At 47.2% G+C, this 15,328-nt stretch overlaps 4 protein-coding genes across 4 annotated transcripts; 3 read left to right on the top strand and 1 right to left on the bottom strand.

Moving 5' to 3' along the window:
- Nucleotides 1-271: 271 nt before the first annotated feature.
- N7483_001179 (RTA1 domain-containing protein) lies at nt 272-1,351 on the top strand (the record flags this gene model as incomplete). Its single annotated transcript, XM_057084617.1, has 3 exons — nt 272-549; nt 614-1,005; nt 1,068-1,351. The coding sequence occupies 3 exons, from the start codon at nt 272-274 to the stop codon at nt 1,349-1,351; spliced, it is 954 nt and encodes a 317-aa protein (XP_056950766.1).
- A 785-nt stretch (nt 1,352-2,136) lies between these two features.
- On the top strand, nt 2,137-4,863 carry N7483_001178 (alpha-L-rhamnosidase; the record flags this gene model as incomplete). The annotated part of the gene is made up of 1 exon (XM_057084616.1): nt 2,137-4,863. One exon carries the CDS (start codon nt 2,137-2,139, stop codon nt 4,861-4,863), a length of 2,727 nt encoding a protein of 908 aa, XP_056950765.1.
- A 1,385-nt stretch (nt 4,864-6,248) lies between these two features.
- Nucleotides 6,249-7,341, bottom strand: N7483_001177 (uncharacterized protein; the record flags this gene model as incomplete). Its single annotated transcript, XM_057084615.1, has 3 exons — nt 6,249-6,263; nt 6,416-6,821; nt 6,884-7,341. The coding sequence occupies 3 exons, from the start codon at nt 7,339-7,341 to the stop codon at nt 6,249-6,251; spliced, it is 879 nt and encodes a 292-aa protein (XP_056950764.1).
- Nucleotides 7,342-10,654: 3,313 nt separating this feature from the next.
- N7483_001176 (uncharacterized protein) lies at nt 10,655-14,881 on the top strand (the record flags this gene model as incomplete). The annotated part of the gene is made up of 4 exons (XM_057084614.1): nt 10,655-11,323; nt 11,382-13,730; nt 13,787-14,268; nt 14,320-14,881. 4 exons carry the CDS (start codon nt 10,655-10,657, stop codon nt 14,879-14,881), a joined length of 4,062 nt encoding a protein of 1,353 aa, XP_056950763.1.
- Nucleotides 14,882-15,328: the final 447 nt, after the last annotated feature.

Below are 15,328 nucleotides of genomic sequence, written 5' to 3'. Positions count from 1 at the left end.
GTAGGGTCTTTGTATAAACATTATTTTAGGATATGGTATAGACTCATAGGGCATAGACTCCGAGTCCTGGATGGGTAATAGGTAGGCCTGACAAGTTGTCACGATGGTATAAAGATGGCATTGAATGCAATGAAAATGAAGAATATCAAGCAACTCATCACAGTTCCGATTCAATCATCCTATTCATCTAATATCTTTGCCGATTTCTCTATCTTTCCTTGTGAATATCAAAAAAAAATCAGGACTCAATCAACCTATACCTCTATACAAGATGTCAGACTACTACAATGGAATCCTCATTGACGACTGTACCTTGGCAACCTGTCCAATTAGTTTGGCGCATGTCACCTACCAGCCAAACCTTGCAGCAAACATTCTATTCGTCCTGATTTTCAGCGTTATTATGGCTGCACAAGCTTACCTGGGAACGAGATTCCGCATATGGACATACATGGGAGCGATGCTCCCGGGTCTTATTCTTGAAGTATTGGGATACGCTGGTCGTATCATGATGCATCACAACCCATTCAACTTCAGCGGATTCCTCTTGTATGTGCCTTTGTTTTCCCCAAGTCAATAAATCAAACCAGCTAACCAAGAATCCCGCATCTAGGTATCTTATTCCTCTCACTATTGGACCTGCTTTCTTCACCGCTGCCATCTACATTTGCCTTGGAAAAATCGTCATTGTGTACGGAGAGGATATCTCCCGACTTCGCCCGAAGACATACAGTTACATTTTCATGACTTGTGATTTGATCGCTTTGATCCTTCAAGCTGCCGGTGGTGCTGTGAGCTCTATTGCGAAGTCTGACCAACAAAGCCTGAGCAATGCTGGTGTTAACACCATGATTGCTGGTTTGGCTTTCCAGGTTGGATCGCTGACCTTGTTCGTCGCACTCGCTTTGGACTTTGCTTTGAGGGTGCGTCGTAGCGCAGAGATCATGAAGAACGAGGCCACTGACTCTCTTCGTGCCAGTCGCAAGTGGACGATGTTCCTTATGGGTAAGTACTGCGAAATTATCTTACCTCCTGTTGGGCTCAGTCTAACTTTATTACGAAACCAGGTCTTGGAGTTGCCGTCCTCACTATCTACATTCGATCCTGCTTCCGTGTTGCCGAGCTACAGGGCGGATTCAGCAGTGCTCTCGCCAACAACGAAGTTGCTCTGATGATTCTGGAGAGTGCTATGGTTACCATTGCCTGTGTGGCCATGACTGTCGCCCACCCAGGAAGAATTATGGGTGACCAGTGGAGAATGCTCTCGGCCAAGGCTCAGGGGCACTACAGTAACGCCACCTTGTCTAAGCAGCCAATGGTTTCTTCTGGAGAGGAGCTCCAGAGTGTTTAAAAGCTAGCTTTGGCATAATCTCATGAAGCATAGGGCCAACCAGTGTGGATCACTCTAATGCTACGATGTGGCTTTGTGGAAATTGTTCGTCCTCTCTCAAGCGTCGATTCATCTATTCCTGGGTTTGTTTATACACAAGGGTTGTTCAAATGTTTGTTTCTAATGCTTGATGTTTCTTTTTTCTGTCATTTCTGCTTTTTTTTCTCGAGTTCGCAACTGCATTTTCCATTCAGGCCAACAGCGGCTTAATAGGCGGAAATTGCAATGGACATTTATCTCATTTCATTTATTTTCTCCTTATCTGACTTCTCCTGCCATAGTTTGGAGGTACTAGTATGGTATTAGAGGCCTTGCATCGTATCTTTGGCTTAAATATCACGAATCTGCAAACTCATCAGCATTTACAACGTGAGAAGCCGGTCAATATTCACTCAACCGTGTAGCTTCACGGTATGGAGAGCTTCTGAGTACTCAGATCGACAATTTGATTTTTGTTCATATTGAGTATCACGGTTAATTTTGCAATCAACTAGGTGCAGTTTGATAATAATTTCAAGTTTGTAAAGCTAGGTCCGCTTTCATGCGATTGCGCCATCTTTGCTGCTGAGGCGTAAGGACTATGCGGGGTATGTTGGTTGGGCACTCAAAAATCCTCACTTGACAAATAATCTCTCAGTGCTGAATGAATTGATGGCCGACCCAGTTTAATTGCTTAATATTGGAGATAGAAATACTGGGACCAATCGGTTGTACACAAGCTCATTTTCTTCACCTCCTCCGCGACGATGAATGAATTCAGTCCCATTTCCCTCGGACCACCAACGTTTGACAATCGCGTGGACGGTTTCGGAATACAGAACACCACGCCTGACATTTCATGGCAGTTTGTCTGCAGTGACCGAGAGAGCAGAGGGTGGAAACAGCACGCCTATGAGATAGAAATTCAGCGAAATGGATTACCAGAACATTATCGAGTGGACTCTCCTCAGTCCGTCCGGGTGCCTTGGCCAAGCTCTCCTTTACACTCCAGAGAAGGGGTCTTAGTTCGGGTGAGATCTATCGGTAGCTCACAAGATCGTCAGCAGCCTACTCCAACAGAATGGTCTGCATGGTCATCAGTCGAGGTGGGCCTGCTGGATCAAAGTGAATGGCAGGCCCGGTTAATTACTGGACAACAAGAAACCTCTCCTGATAAACCTATTCGTCCACTTCTACTCAGAAGGTCATTTGAAGCATCTTCAAATAACGGCAAGATTCGACGTGCAAGACTTTATGTTACCGCTCAAGGTGTTTATCACATCTATCTCAATGGAACGCGCGTGGGCGATTATTTTATGGCTCCTGGATTTACCTCATACCGCTTTCGATACAACTATCATATTTTTGATGTGACCGATCTCATTCTCTTCGATAAAGTGAATATGCTGGCAGCAGAGATCGGTGAAGGCTGGTTCGCGTCTCAACTGTGGAGGGAGGGTCGGCAGATCTACGGCAAGGATATCGGTCTAATCGCACAGCTGGAAATCACATTCGAAGATGAGAGCCCACCTCTATTGATTACAAGCGACAAGGAATGGGAATGGAACGTGGGACCCATGCTGAGCAGTGAGATATACGATGGTGAGGTTTTTGATATGTTGTCGGAGCAGCCTGGTTGGAAGACAGGCTCTCCTGCCCAACCTGGCACACAATGGACTCCAGTGACTGTTCTTCCTCTTCCCTCGGCCACACTCACTTTGCCTGAGGGACCGCCAGCTCGAGCCACAGAAACCATACCACCACAGAAGATTTTTCGATCTCCGTCTAGAAAGTTACTGTTGGACTTTGGTCAGAATTTGGTGGGCACACTACAAATTCGATCATTGACGAAGCCGGTTGGCCATCGTGTGGCATTTAGACATGCCGAAGTTCTGGAACGTGGTGAAATCGGAATGCGTCCCCTCCGAGCTGCCAAATGCACCGATACCATCATCTGCTCTGGTAAAGAGCTCAAAGAATGGTCGCCAAGCTTTACATTTCATGGATTCCGGTTCGTCGAAGTGACCGGGTGGTCTCCAGAAGATGACTCGTGTCCATTGACAGCCGATAAGGTATGCGCAGTAGTCATTCATAGTGATATGCCTCGCATAGGCTGGTTTTCATGTTCTGATAGTCAAATCAACCGACTTCACGAGAATTCTGTGTGGAGTATGCGAGGTAATTTTCTCTGGATTCCGACAGACTGTCCTCAGCGGGACGAGCGTCTGGGTTGGACGGGTGATATTCAAGTATTCAGCCCGACAGCTAATTTCCTCTACAATACAAATGGAATGCTGGCCGATTGGCTAGCTGATCTGGTCTTGGAGCAAGACGATGATAATGGTGTTCCGCCAATGATCATACCCAATGTTCAATTCGCAAAGGAGTCTCGTCCACCCCAGGCTGTGTGGGGAGATGCTTCTATCTTAGTTCCGTGGGCCCTTTATAAGTGGTTTGGAGATCCAACAATTTTAAAGAGACAATACAAGAGCATGAAATCTTGGCTGGATCGTGGCTGCTCACGAGGTGAAGATGGATTGTGGACTACATCGCTTTGGCAGCATGGAGACTGGCTAGACCCATCTGCTCCCCCAGAGGATCCTGGAAACGGCCAAACCGACGGAGTCTTTGTCGCAGATGCCTACCTTGTTTATGTGACTGGTGTTTTGAGCGAGATATCCGGCATTTTGAGCGAACCGGACGATCAGGAACGATATAGCGCAGATCATGCTCGCCTGAAACAAGCTTTCCAGCAGAAATATATCACACCAAAAGGTATGGTGATGTGCGACACGCAAACATCCCTTTCTCTTGCCTTGAAGTTCTGCCTTTTTGAAACGCAAGCCCAAGTCGCAGCTGCTGGGGATCGATTAGCTCGGAAAGTCCGCTTTGCCAAATTTCGAGTTGCGACTGGATTTGCGGGTACGCCAATTGTTACCCACGCACTAAGCAAAACAGGCTGGCATCAAATCGCCTACCGCATGCTTTTGGAAACAAGTTGTCCGTCATGGCTTTACCCAGTCACCATGGGGGCTACCTCAACTTGGGAGAGATGGAATAGTATGTTGCCTGATGGAACAATCAACCCAGGACAGATGACTAGCTTCAATCATTATGCTCTCGGTTCCGTTGCCAATTGGCTACATGAGAAAATCGGTGGGCTAAGCATACTTGAGCCAGGTTGGAAGGTTTTCAAAATCAGACCTATTCCAGGAGGAACTATCACCAGCGCACAGATTCAGTACGAAAGTCCATATGGGCGAATTAAATGCTCCTGGACTTTGGAAGGCTCAGCCTTTTCAATGGCTATTTTAATTCCTGTAAATTCTTCTGCGTGGGTCTTTTTGCCAGACCAGGACGATGAGAAGCTTGAGAATGGAGTTCTTTTGGATTCTGGTCAATATGAAATTGGTTGTATTTTTGACAGCGGACCTTGGCCTCCTCAGCCTTTGGAGACTTTATTCAAACCACCAGCGAGGAAGATAATTGAATGAGTAAGGGTTTTTTTATACTAAAATCTCTGCAATGGTCAATAGGCACATACAATAACTTGAAGCTTCTTGGAAAATCGCATAAGGAGAGGTCTTCGCGTCCGCTCAGCCGTACTCAAACAGCCTGTGCTATTCCAAGGTTCTGGCATCATGAATTATTGGCAAAGGCTTATTCGACTAAAATACAAGGGTGGAAATTTTACATAACAATCACATATTTCAAGCCCCTGTGCATCAGCTGCCCAGGTGGCAGCCATCAGGGCTGATAGTCCAGTATAACTTATGACAAAGATTACTAGTTACTACTCGACAAAACATGTTTTCCAAATTGATATGACAAGAGGAACAAGACATGATACTACTAGTACATGTGAGATGAGAAGTCTTCTAACTTGAAGCAAGCGAGGATAAAAGAACTTGAAGAGAATTTGGCTTCTATAGAAAAGGCAGAAATAAACCCACTGGCAGTAACTGAACTTTGAAATTCGAGAAAACAGAAAACATTTGTAGGGACAACTTCAATGTCACTGCTGAAGTAAGCTAATACTTGAAATGTGGAGTGAGTAATTGAGGCTCTGAGCTTGAAGCAATTTGAAGTCAGAACCTTAACAACTACTGTGCTATTGTACTCGTTAAGGGACTTAGGAAGTCACCGTCCAATCCTCTCTCAAGGTAATCGTCCATATCGGCGCCATTTACCTGATCTGGCAATATTGCATCTAAGTTGTTAACGTCGGGGATCGCCTCCCTTAATCCTTTGTGACTTTCATTGACATATAGTGCTCCTTGGTTATCGGGAGCTCTCGCAGTATAAAATAGACGATGCACCCAAAGTCCACTCAATCTTTGCACGCTATCAATTCTTTTTGTCCCAAATACAGTCACTGCGAGGGGATACCAATGCTCGAATGCGTATAAATAAGATTTGGCAGCCATTCTCCGCCCTACAAGTAGCTCAGGTTGATTAGGCGGCCATTTTATGTTAAATTCGAGCATGACCACTGGAGTTAGGACTGTTCCTTGAGAAGTCTGTGCATGGGCCCAAGTCAAAAATGGAGCCCCTTGGCCAAAATGTTCTATATCCATTAGATCTCTCATGAGAAGGTGTGGGAAGGTAGCCCCTGTATCATCAAGAAAATCTCGGGTACATGCAGTCGATGGGGGTAAAAATGGCGATTTGAAGCTGAGTTCCCACTAAAACATTTATTAATCAGAAGTTCGGCATAGAATCATGTTCAATGTTGAACATTTGAAAGACGCATTTGGGATCTTATGCCAGTGTATGAGATCCAGTGCGGTAGGAGGAAAAACGTACATGATTATGTGGTGTATATCTGAACTTATTTTCAACATATGGGTTTTTTTCGAGCTTCATGTTTAGTTCAGGATTACAATGCGCCATGCTGTTGTTCAAAGTGAACATATCAATCTAATGAGTAACAAGTCAAGTCAGTCTAAAGCTCGTATATATGCGTGGATTTGGCTATAGCATTAGAACCTTGGAAGATTTGAAGTCAAAGGTCAAATTTTCATACGCATCGAGGATTATACTTACTCCTTCAACACAAAACTCCTTCCCGTTATGATCTGGACTATTATAATAGCTCAAATAACGGCTCCACTCGAAATTTTCAGGGCCCGCAACCTGCCTTCCTCTATACCAATAAGTCACTCGACCTGGATAATACCACAAATCAAAAGACCTGTAAGCTTTCATGATACCCTCAATGTTTCTCTTTTGTTGGAAAACGTCTCCCCATTCGTCAATATGTTTGAGAGCTGCTTTAAGAGTCTGCAGACGCGCCAGAACGGGCACTCCAAAAGCTGCATCTGGTCCAGCCTGAAGAGCCTCCCTATTGGCTTTCATCTGTTGGTATTGCTCTAGTCTGTCTACCCATAGCTGCGGCAGGACTGCATCATCGATTCTTTGCTCGCATCGTTCTATCATAGCATCGATGTCACTGTGAGGAACTGAAGTCAACAAATGATTCTCATTAGAAGAATTAAATTTTCGAGTCCTTACTATTCATCAATGTCCGTATCCTCATGATGCCAGTCCGCCGGAACTTCCTCTGGGTATATAATGGGCCTTGCTTCAAAGTTATATCTTTTGAAAAGGGGTCTTCTGGGTCTTGGGGTGTATTTTGGATCACGGTTGGCTTCTTCCTCTTCTTTCTCTAGAATATGATCCCGCTTCTCAAGTAAAGACAGCATCTCAAGCAAATCTTTGTGCTTCTTTCTACGCACCCGGGTTGAATCGGATAAATTAGCTTCCTCTTCCGCGGACTCAAATAATTGTTCTGAACTATCCTCGGACTTAGACCGCTTGGAGTCATGTTCATCATCTGTCAGGTTGGAAGGTCCTTGTTCGTGCTTCCTTCCACTTGAGCTCCTGGGATTCGAACCCCTCTGCTTTCCTCTAGGCCTCTTTGAACTATTCTTCCCCGAGTCATCCAGTTTCGTGCCAGTACGGGTGGACATGTTGGTACTTTTGAGCAGGATTATAGCTTCTTGCTATAAGATTGAACTGTTTAAGAGGTATTTGGAGTTCCGTAGATTAGGAAAAGGTTTAGTTGATGGTTGGTTTGGACCGAGTATTAAGTATAAAGATAGACTCGCCATCAGTTAAAGCCCATAAGTTATATTTAGAACATCAAATTATTGAAAGAGCCTGTGTGACTTACTGGCAGCATCTTGAAAGCAAATTGATGAAAGCAGTGATAGACTCCAGACTTGAAAGGAAACTTCAAAATTCCGGAACATTGTCTTATGATTTCGAGGTTGGCTGGTGAATGAAAGAACTGAGAGGAATTTTCATCAATATGCCATGGCAAAGGTCTTTGAGACTGATTTTTCACATCCCTTGGAATCAATAAATCAAAGCGCTTGACAATAAATCCGGGCAGAAAGATCACTTCCAGCGGTGCAGGTGTGCATATGAAAGAAAATATCTGGTACAATGAAAGAAAGCAGTCAACTTCGTTCCAGGACAGCTATCCCCCAGGTCAATCTGGCGCTATCTTAATCAACTCTTCCACTTACTTGAGATGCAAACACATGTGCTCCACAGCACTCTTAAGGGATAGAGGCATGTTGAGCTCCAGATGTCTCTATGTCATTCAGCCCTTATTTGGAGTGGATCACGTACATTATTGGATTGAGATAGGTCTCCAGGTAGAATATCTCTTCCACATGTGGGGCGTCATCAATCGAATATGAGAAGAAGGATTTCTTCCGAAGATCAGAAGGACCATGAAGAGAAAAAATTTTGGCATCAGCACGGTAGCGATAAATGATGGTTGGAAGTGGAGCTTTGGAGAGCTTTTCTTTCACGATGTTAACTTGAAAGAAAAAAAGAAGAATTGTGGTTCATTCCAGCGCCAGTTCCAACATCTCCGCCTATTTTTAGTTTATTCCATCTTTCCCAATCTCATATCACAACCTTGGAATCATGAATTTACTACTAGTCTAATTTGGGTCTAACCACCACAAACTTGGAAACGGCAGATGTCCCATGGATGAACAACCTACGACCCCTGGAAGGTTTCTCTGATCCACCTACTCTTCACTTCTCCCGTATTCCTTTTCTGCGATCTTTGAGAATCGTGTTAAATCGGATGTTCAACGTTCTGGCCACAAAAAACGGCCACTTCACATAGAATGGCTAGTTCATGCAAGACGATCAGCTCTTATCCTACGCTTAGCCCTACAACATTTGCTGGGCTCCCTCCTAAACTAATATTGTCAATATGCGACTTTCTTCCGTCGGCCGATCTTATCTGCTTTTCCCTATGCAATCATCGAATCTCCGAGCTGTCTCAGAGACAAATAGCCAAGTTGCCTCGTACACAAAACAATAAAGTCTCGATCTTAACTCGGCTGGAATGGGATCTCCCACAATACTTGATGTGCGGTAGTTGCACCCTTCTTCATTATTATAATGGGTAGAAAGCTTTGCGCTCACTGGACCGGAACTTGGAGGAACTTGCTAGCTCCTGTGTGTTAAGAGTTGAGAGTGGTTTTGCCCACCATGATCAGGAGAATACATTGTTTCTGGCCTTACTTGTTTAATGGGGGAGGTTATATGAAGGTTGTTCAAGCTTTAGGATTAATACTGACTATTTATTCTTTACACAAATCCATAGCTACTCTAGATGTCTGTTATCCAACTGGGGATCAGGTATCTCTCTATTCTTAACAGAGGTACGAGTGCACATATGTGCCAACTTCTTGGCCTTTAGATTAGGATGTAGGTATTGGTGGAATAGCATTGAAATAATAAGGACATATTTTGTGGAAGAATCCTGGATCGCTTCAATACGATTACATATGAGACAGCTCCCAATCACAATCACCTTATAGGTACGAATCCCCGCTTGTATTTTGAAGATATAGCACCTGGATCATTTGAGGTTACGGTATCAAACCCTCTCCGGAGCAGGCGATTTCATAGTAACCAGCGATATCAAACAGTCTTCCAGATGACTGATGCACATGTGGAGGAACGATTTGCCGCCCAGATCTAGAATCCCACCGTGGACGCTACTCCACCTGGGCAAATTAGGAATGTAATTAACGAACCATTGAATTACAGCCTTGAAGCCATCCTTGGAACTGCCCAGGTGAACCCTGGGGATTTCGGGAAAAAGAACGAAAATTGAAGAATTATCACATGTGCATGCCCGACATCGAGAGTGTCCTTCAACCGGAACCTGAGGGCTCCAGGAGTAGTTGAGCTCCCACTTCACTTAGTAGAGGTATATTACTGCAGCTTAATGGTCACTTTAGGGCCAAACTAAGTTCAGCGGAGGTGGAGACAGGATGATCTGGCACAGACCCACAGCCCTGGAAGGCGCTGTAAACAATTTCTCGTTGGAGAGCATGATCTGAGTTCAGATGTTGCAATCCATGAGGGGGCCTTGCGATAAGTGCTTTGTGGAGGCTTGCATGAAATCCCTAAAAAGGATTGATCAACGGTTCTAATTCTTCTTTGGGTATCGTTACGCCACACGGATGAAGATGCTACATTTCCGGGTGGGAGAACTTGAACGGATCAATTGCAGGGATTATTGAGGACACGCATTCTTTTCAGACCTTGACGAGGATTATACAGGCTTTGAACCACCTGACGTTGCGAAAGGCGACACCGTCTTCGGTCTTCTTGAAAGTTTCATATTCTTCGGTCGAGTCTGTGACGCTGGTTCGTTCGGCGTCCGATGTGAAGCCCTGCTCCTTGAGAGCCATGATGAGATGTGTAGGAGTTGAGTTTGGAAGGAGTGAATGTTCAAAAGTTCTCAACAGTTCTTTTTTGATTTTTTGAAGTGCTAGAGTTTAGTAGTTTAAGTGGGTGGCACGGCTGGGGGCTAGTACAGCTAGTATACACTTGTATCAATCTAGGTCTTAGCTACATACAGTTCCCCACAATTATCTTGAAAAACTAATAATTGAGCGCAGTTCGTTCCCTCTCTGCATTGAGCGGACCCTTTGGATGTCCCGATTAGACTGTACATAATCTTTACAGCATCGGTGTTTTCAAACACTTGTTGCCGATCCTCACCTGGGTCCGCGGGCAGTACCCGCTCGGGATCCACCTCAAGCCACCCGTGGACCTGGACCCTCACGTTACGAAGTTTTCGAAACCGCAGCCTTGACTATCTGCGAGAGATGTCATACTTGTGTTCCAACCTATGTACCCACTCGCAATGTGTCGCTACCCCTCTATCCCGCCGGCTCACATTGATCTCCTGCATGCTGCTTTGTGGCACGCTCGTATTCCCATCAACGAAAGAACGCCATGAATCAAGGATATCAACTCGGAGTTGATGTCGGTGGTACCTTCACCGACGTATATGTTTTCACACCTGACGGTCAGGCCGTACGGACCAAGGTTCCTACCACAATCCCCGACCAAAGCATCGGTATTCAAAACGGCATCAAGCAAGCCCGCGAAATCCTCAAATCCCAATTCGACTGGGAGGGAAAGTTCCAGTTCATTCACCATGGAACGACAACGGGAACCAACGCAGTCCTAGAAGGCAAGGGCGCGAAGACTGCTCTCGTGCTCACAGCTGGCCACAAAGACATTCTGGCTTTGCGTCGATCCCAGATCCCGGGCGGATTGGGTGCTTGGCTGAACTTTGTACCGCCAGAGCCAATTGTCCCCTTGGAACGGGTGGTGCAATGCAAAGAGCGCATGTCAGTGCATGGAGAGCCGGTCACAGCTGTAGATGTTGAGGATCTGCGGCGGAGCCTGCGATCGCTGAGCAAGGAAAATCCCGAAGCTGTGGCCATCTCCTTGTTGAACTCTCATAGTAGCAATGCCCACGAAAGGGTAGTCGAGAAAGTCATTCGCGAAGAGCTCGGTCCTGATGTCACTGTTATCTGTTCGGCCGATGTTCTGCCAGAATTGGGTGAATTCGAGCGCACGGTGACCACATGCACGAGCGCCTTCCTCAAGCCGGTGGTGAGTTGGTCTTGCCGTTTACATTGCATGGTCCGCAACTGAGAACTCACCCCTGCAGGTCCAAAAATATCTCTCGAACCTTGTCGACACGCTCGCCGCCGAAAGCGATATCATTCGGGTGCTTAAGAGTGATGGTGGCTTGACCAGCTTGGCCCTAGCTGGGGAGTTGCCTGTTAACATTCTCATGTCTGGTCCAGCTGGAGGTGTTACAGGAGTGGCAGACGTCGTGGCCCGAAGTACTCCATATAAGAACCTCATCACATTGGATATGGGTGGTACTTCCACCGATTGTGCTCTTATATACAACGGCCAGCCTCAGCTTCGACGACATACAACAATCGGAAACCTGTCTGTTCGCTCCCCGGCCGTGGATATCCATACTGTCGGAGCAGGGGGCGGGTCAATTGCAGAATATATGGAGCTCACCAGCACTCTCAGGGTAGGCCCTGAAAGTGCTGGCGCATCACCGGGACCTGCATGCTACGGACACGGTGGCACTCAGGCAACAGTCACGGATGCAAACTTGGTTCTGGGTTATTTGCCCCAGGCCCTGCTGGGAGGTGACTTTTTGTTGGACATGAAGGCGGCAGTCAAATCTGTCGAGGAAATGTCATCGCAGATGGGCCTTCCTGTCTCTCAGGTGGCAGAGGATATCATCGCTCTTACAAATGAGACAATTTATGGAGCCTTGCGTCAGGTTTCCATGGAGCAGGGCTACGATCCTCGAGAATTTGCCCTGGTGGCCTTCGGTGGTGCAGGTCCTCTGCATGCGAACGCTGTTGGCCAGCTACTTGGAGTGTCGGTGATCATCATTCCTCCCGCGCCTGGAATGTTATGCGCGCAGGGAGATTCTTTCACGAAGATCAGCCATGAGAAGTCCGCGACTTTCATCCGACTAGTGTCCGAAATTACATCTGCAGTTGTCAGAGACCAGTACGCCACATTGGAGAAGCAGGGTCGAGATACCCTAAGTAAGTCCATCGGCTCCTCATGGCCCATCACCTGGAAAGCGCAGTATCAGGCCGATCTGCGGTACAAGGGCCAAGCATTGACAATCACCGTCGACCTCGAAGCGGACGAGCTGGCCCTCGATACTGAGGACTGGCAGCACGTGATTCGCCAAAAATTCGACAGCCAGCATCAACAGCTTTTTACCTACTGTCTGCCGAACTTTGAATTGGAGTTGATTCGTCTGGGTGTTATTCTAGTGGATGACTCGCCTATAGTTGACATCCCACGAATTGAAAAGGCCGCGTCCAAGGAGCCTGCGCCAGGATCCAAGGTGGGCGAGCAAACAATTACGGTGCAGGGCAGCCAGCAAAAGGCTACCGTGTGGGATCGCACAAAGATCAGCCAGGAGGGTGTCCAGCTAAATGGGCCATGTATCATCACGGAGATGGGCAGTAACACCTTGATTTTGCCTGGTCACTACGGAGAGATTGATAGCATAGGTAACATCCTGATCAATCCACTCGCCAAGTCCTCTGATGCAGTCAGCCACACAGTTCAATCTGCGGCCGACGTTGTCAAGAACACTCCTCTCATTCCCACGCTGATCTCCGCAGCCCTCGCTTCTATCCGAGGCGAGATGGACAAGATGATGTTGCGGTGCAGTATGTCTCCGGCTATTCGGGAACAGCAAGACGAGTTCAATGTTATCACGAACAGCAAGGGACAGATGCTTGTTGGCCAATTTGGCAGCTTTATTCCTCAGTTTCTTGAGGCTTGGCATGGTACTATCGAAGAAGGTGACATCTTTATCACCAACGACACCTACCAGGTCCAAGGAGCAGTCAGCCATCTGAACGATATTATCGTTCTCTTACCAATCTTCTACGAGCATAGAATCATTGGATGGGCCTCGCAATTTGGTCATCTCACAGATGTCGGCGGCAGGGTTCCCGGAAGTATGTCCATCAACTCCACTTCAGTATTCGAGGATGGTGTCCAGATTCCCTGCCTGAAACTCTACAGCCGCGGCGTCATGAGCTCGGATCTGGTAGATCTGTTGTGCAGAAACTCCCGCCAACCTGACTGGTACCGCTCTGATCTGATTGCCATCGTGGCGGCATGCTCCATGGCCTCTAACCGGGTCTCCGAGTTGGCCACGCGCTTCGGAGTCGAGGTCTACCTAGCCGCCTCTGAGGAGTTACTGCAGCGAAACCGCGCCGGACTAGCAAAGATTATTGAACGCGAGTTTGACGACAAAGAATGCACCTTCACTGACTTTGTGGACGATGATGGCCACGGCGTCGGACCCTGGGCACTGACCTGCTCCATGCAAAAGGTTGACGGTCATCGAATTTCCTTTGACTGGACTGGCACAAGCCCGCAAGCTCAATCCTCCGTCAATTTCTTTCTTTCAGAGACGATGTTTAAGCTTTTTATCGGCTTTTATCTGATTTATGTGAGTAATTTCTACAGTTTCCTCCATGACTCTTGCTAACTAGGTGTTCTCCAAAGGCCGCTGCACCAGGCACCGTAATCAACGACGGCTTCCACGACCTGATCGACGTCCACATTCCTGAAGGCAGCGTGTTAAAACCTGTACGGCCAGCCCCCATTTCATGCCGCACACACTTGATGGGTCGTACACTAGATATCATCCAGGCCCTCATCGGCCAAAAGAACGACGCGTACCAAGCCGCTGCCGGATTCAGCGACTCGCCGCACTTGTTCTACTCGGGCTTCAAGCCCAACGGCGAATGGTTCCAGCTCTACCAGATCGGATTCGGAGGCGTCCCCGCGCGACAAGCAGGTGACGGACCGGATTGCCACTGTTTATTTCCTGCAATTAAAAATCAACCAGCCGAATTTCTGGAGCTCAACTACCCCCTCCGCATCGAGTCCAACGAAAGCGTCGCCGACAGTGGTGGTCCGGGGTTCTACCGCGGCGGTAACGCGCAGGGCACGAAGTACAGGTTTCTGTGTCGTGGTGAAGTCAGGTACGGTTCAGAAATATGAAGATTACATACATAGACTAATACTTAAGCTAGCATCCATGATGATAGATGGTTCACCCCGCCCTGGGGAATCAAGCTTGGTAAGCCAGGTCAGCGATCCCGCAAAATCCTCTACCGCTACTCCATCTCCGCTGAGAACCCACCTGTCGAGATTCTTCCTTCGAAATGCGACCATATCCGCGTGGACGTTGGCGATCTGCTCGAATGGGTGACCTGGGGCGGAGGTGGCTTAGGCGATCCACTGACGCGGCCAGCCGAAAGGGTTGCTCTTGAGGCCCACCGCAAGCTTGTTACCTTCGACGGAGCCCGGAATGGGTACGGTGTTGTTGTGAACGACGACTTTACAGTTGATAATGCGTCTACTGAGGAGCTGCGGGCAAAGATGCATTTGGAGCGTGCTTCGCTGGGCGAGGTCTCTATTTATGATCGTGGCGGAAGTATTGAGGAGCTGCGGAAGACCTGTCTTGAAGAAACCGGCCTTCGTCCTCCTACGCCTCAGTGGGAAACTGAGCTTTATGGGCCTCATATTGGAAAGGGGTATGTCAAGGAATGGTATGCGAAGATGAAGGTTCAGAAGGGATGGAAGCTGGAGTGAATGATGTACATGTATGTACTATGTTAGATGAGAACCATGTCTTGATAAGTTACGATGTGCAATGCTACATGTGATCTTGGATTCCATGTTGATTTTAAGCAATCAAACAAAGTTGATTGAATCTGGAGAATGGCTAGAAACAACCCCCAAAATGCCAGAAACACCCACATTGAGAACAAAGAAAGTTCCATGTCGCGTAGAGCTTTGTCCATAATGCAAGTAAATGCGAACGGTGATGACACCAGCCCCTGTGGCGCAATGTCTGCGCACCTTGACCCAGAATTTGAAGATTCAAACGCTGTGCCTCTCGAGGAGTCTTCACCGCGAGGGACAGAGGGACACATTGAAACGGAATTTTCTCAAAACTTGGATTCTTCCCTGGGTGAAGATATGGGTGACAATCAGCCAGGTGAAGGTTTTGAAAGCCCCGACACTTCCAATGCCCTT

This window comes from Penicillium malachiteum (genome assembly GCF_028827825.1).
Source record: "Penicillium malachiteum strain IBT 17515 chromosome Unknown utg000001l:1.0-8184562.0:1.0-8186909.0, whole genome shotgun sequence".
NCBI lineage: Eukaryota > Fungi > Ascomycota > Eurotiomycetes > Eurotiales > Aspergillaceae > Penicillium > Penicillium malachiteum.
This window is presented reverse-complemented; position numbering and strand designations above follow the sequence as displayed.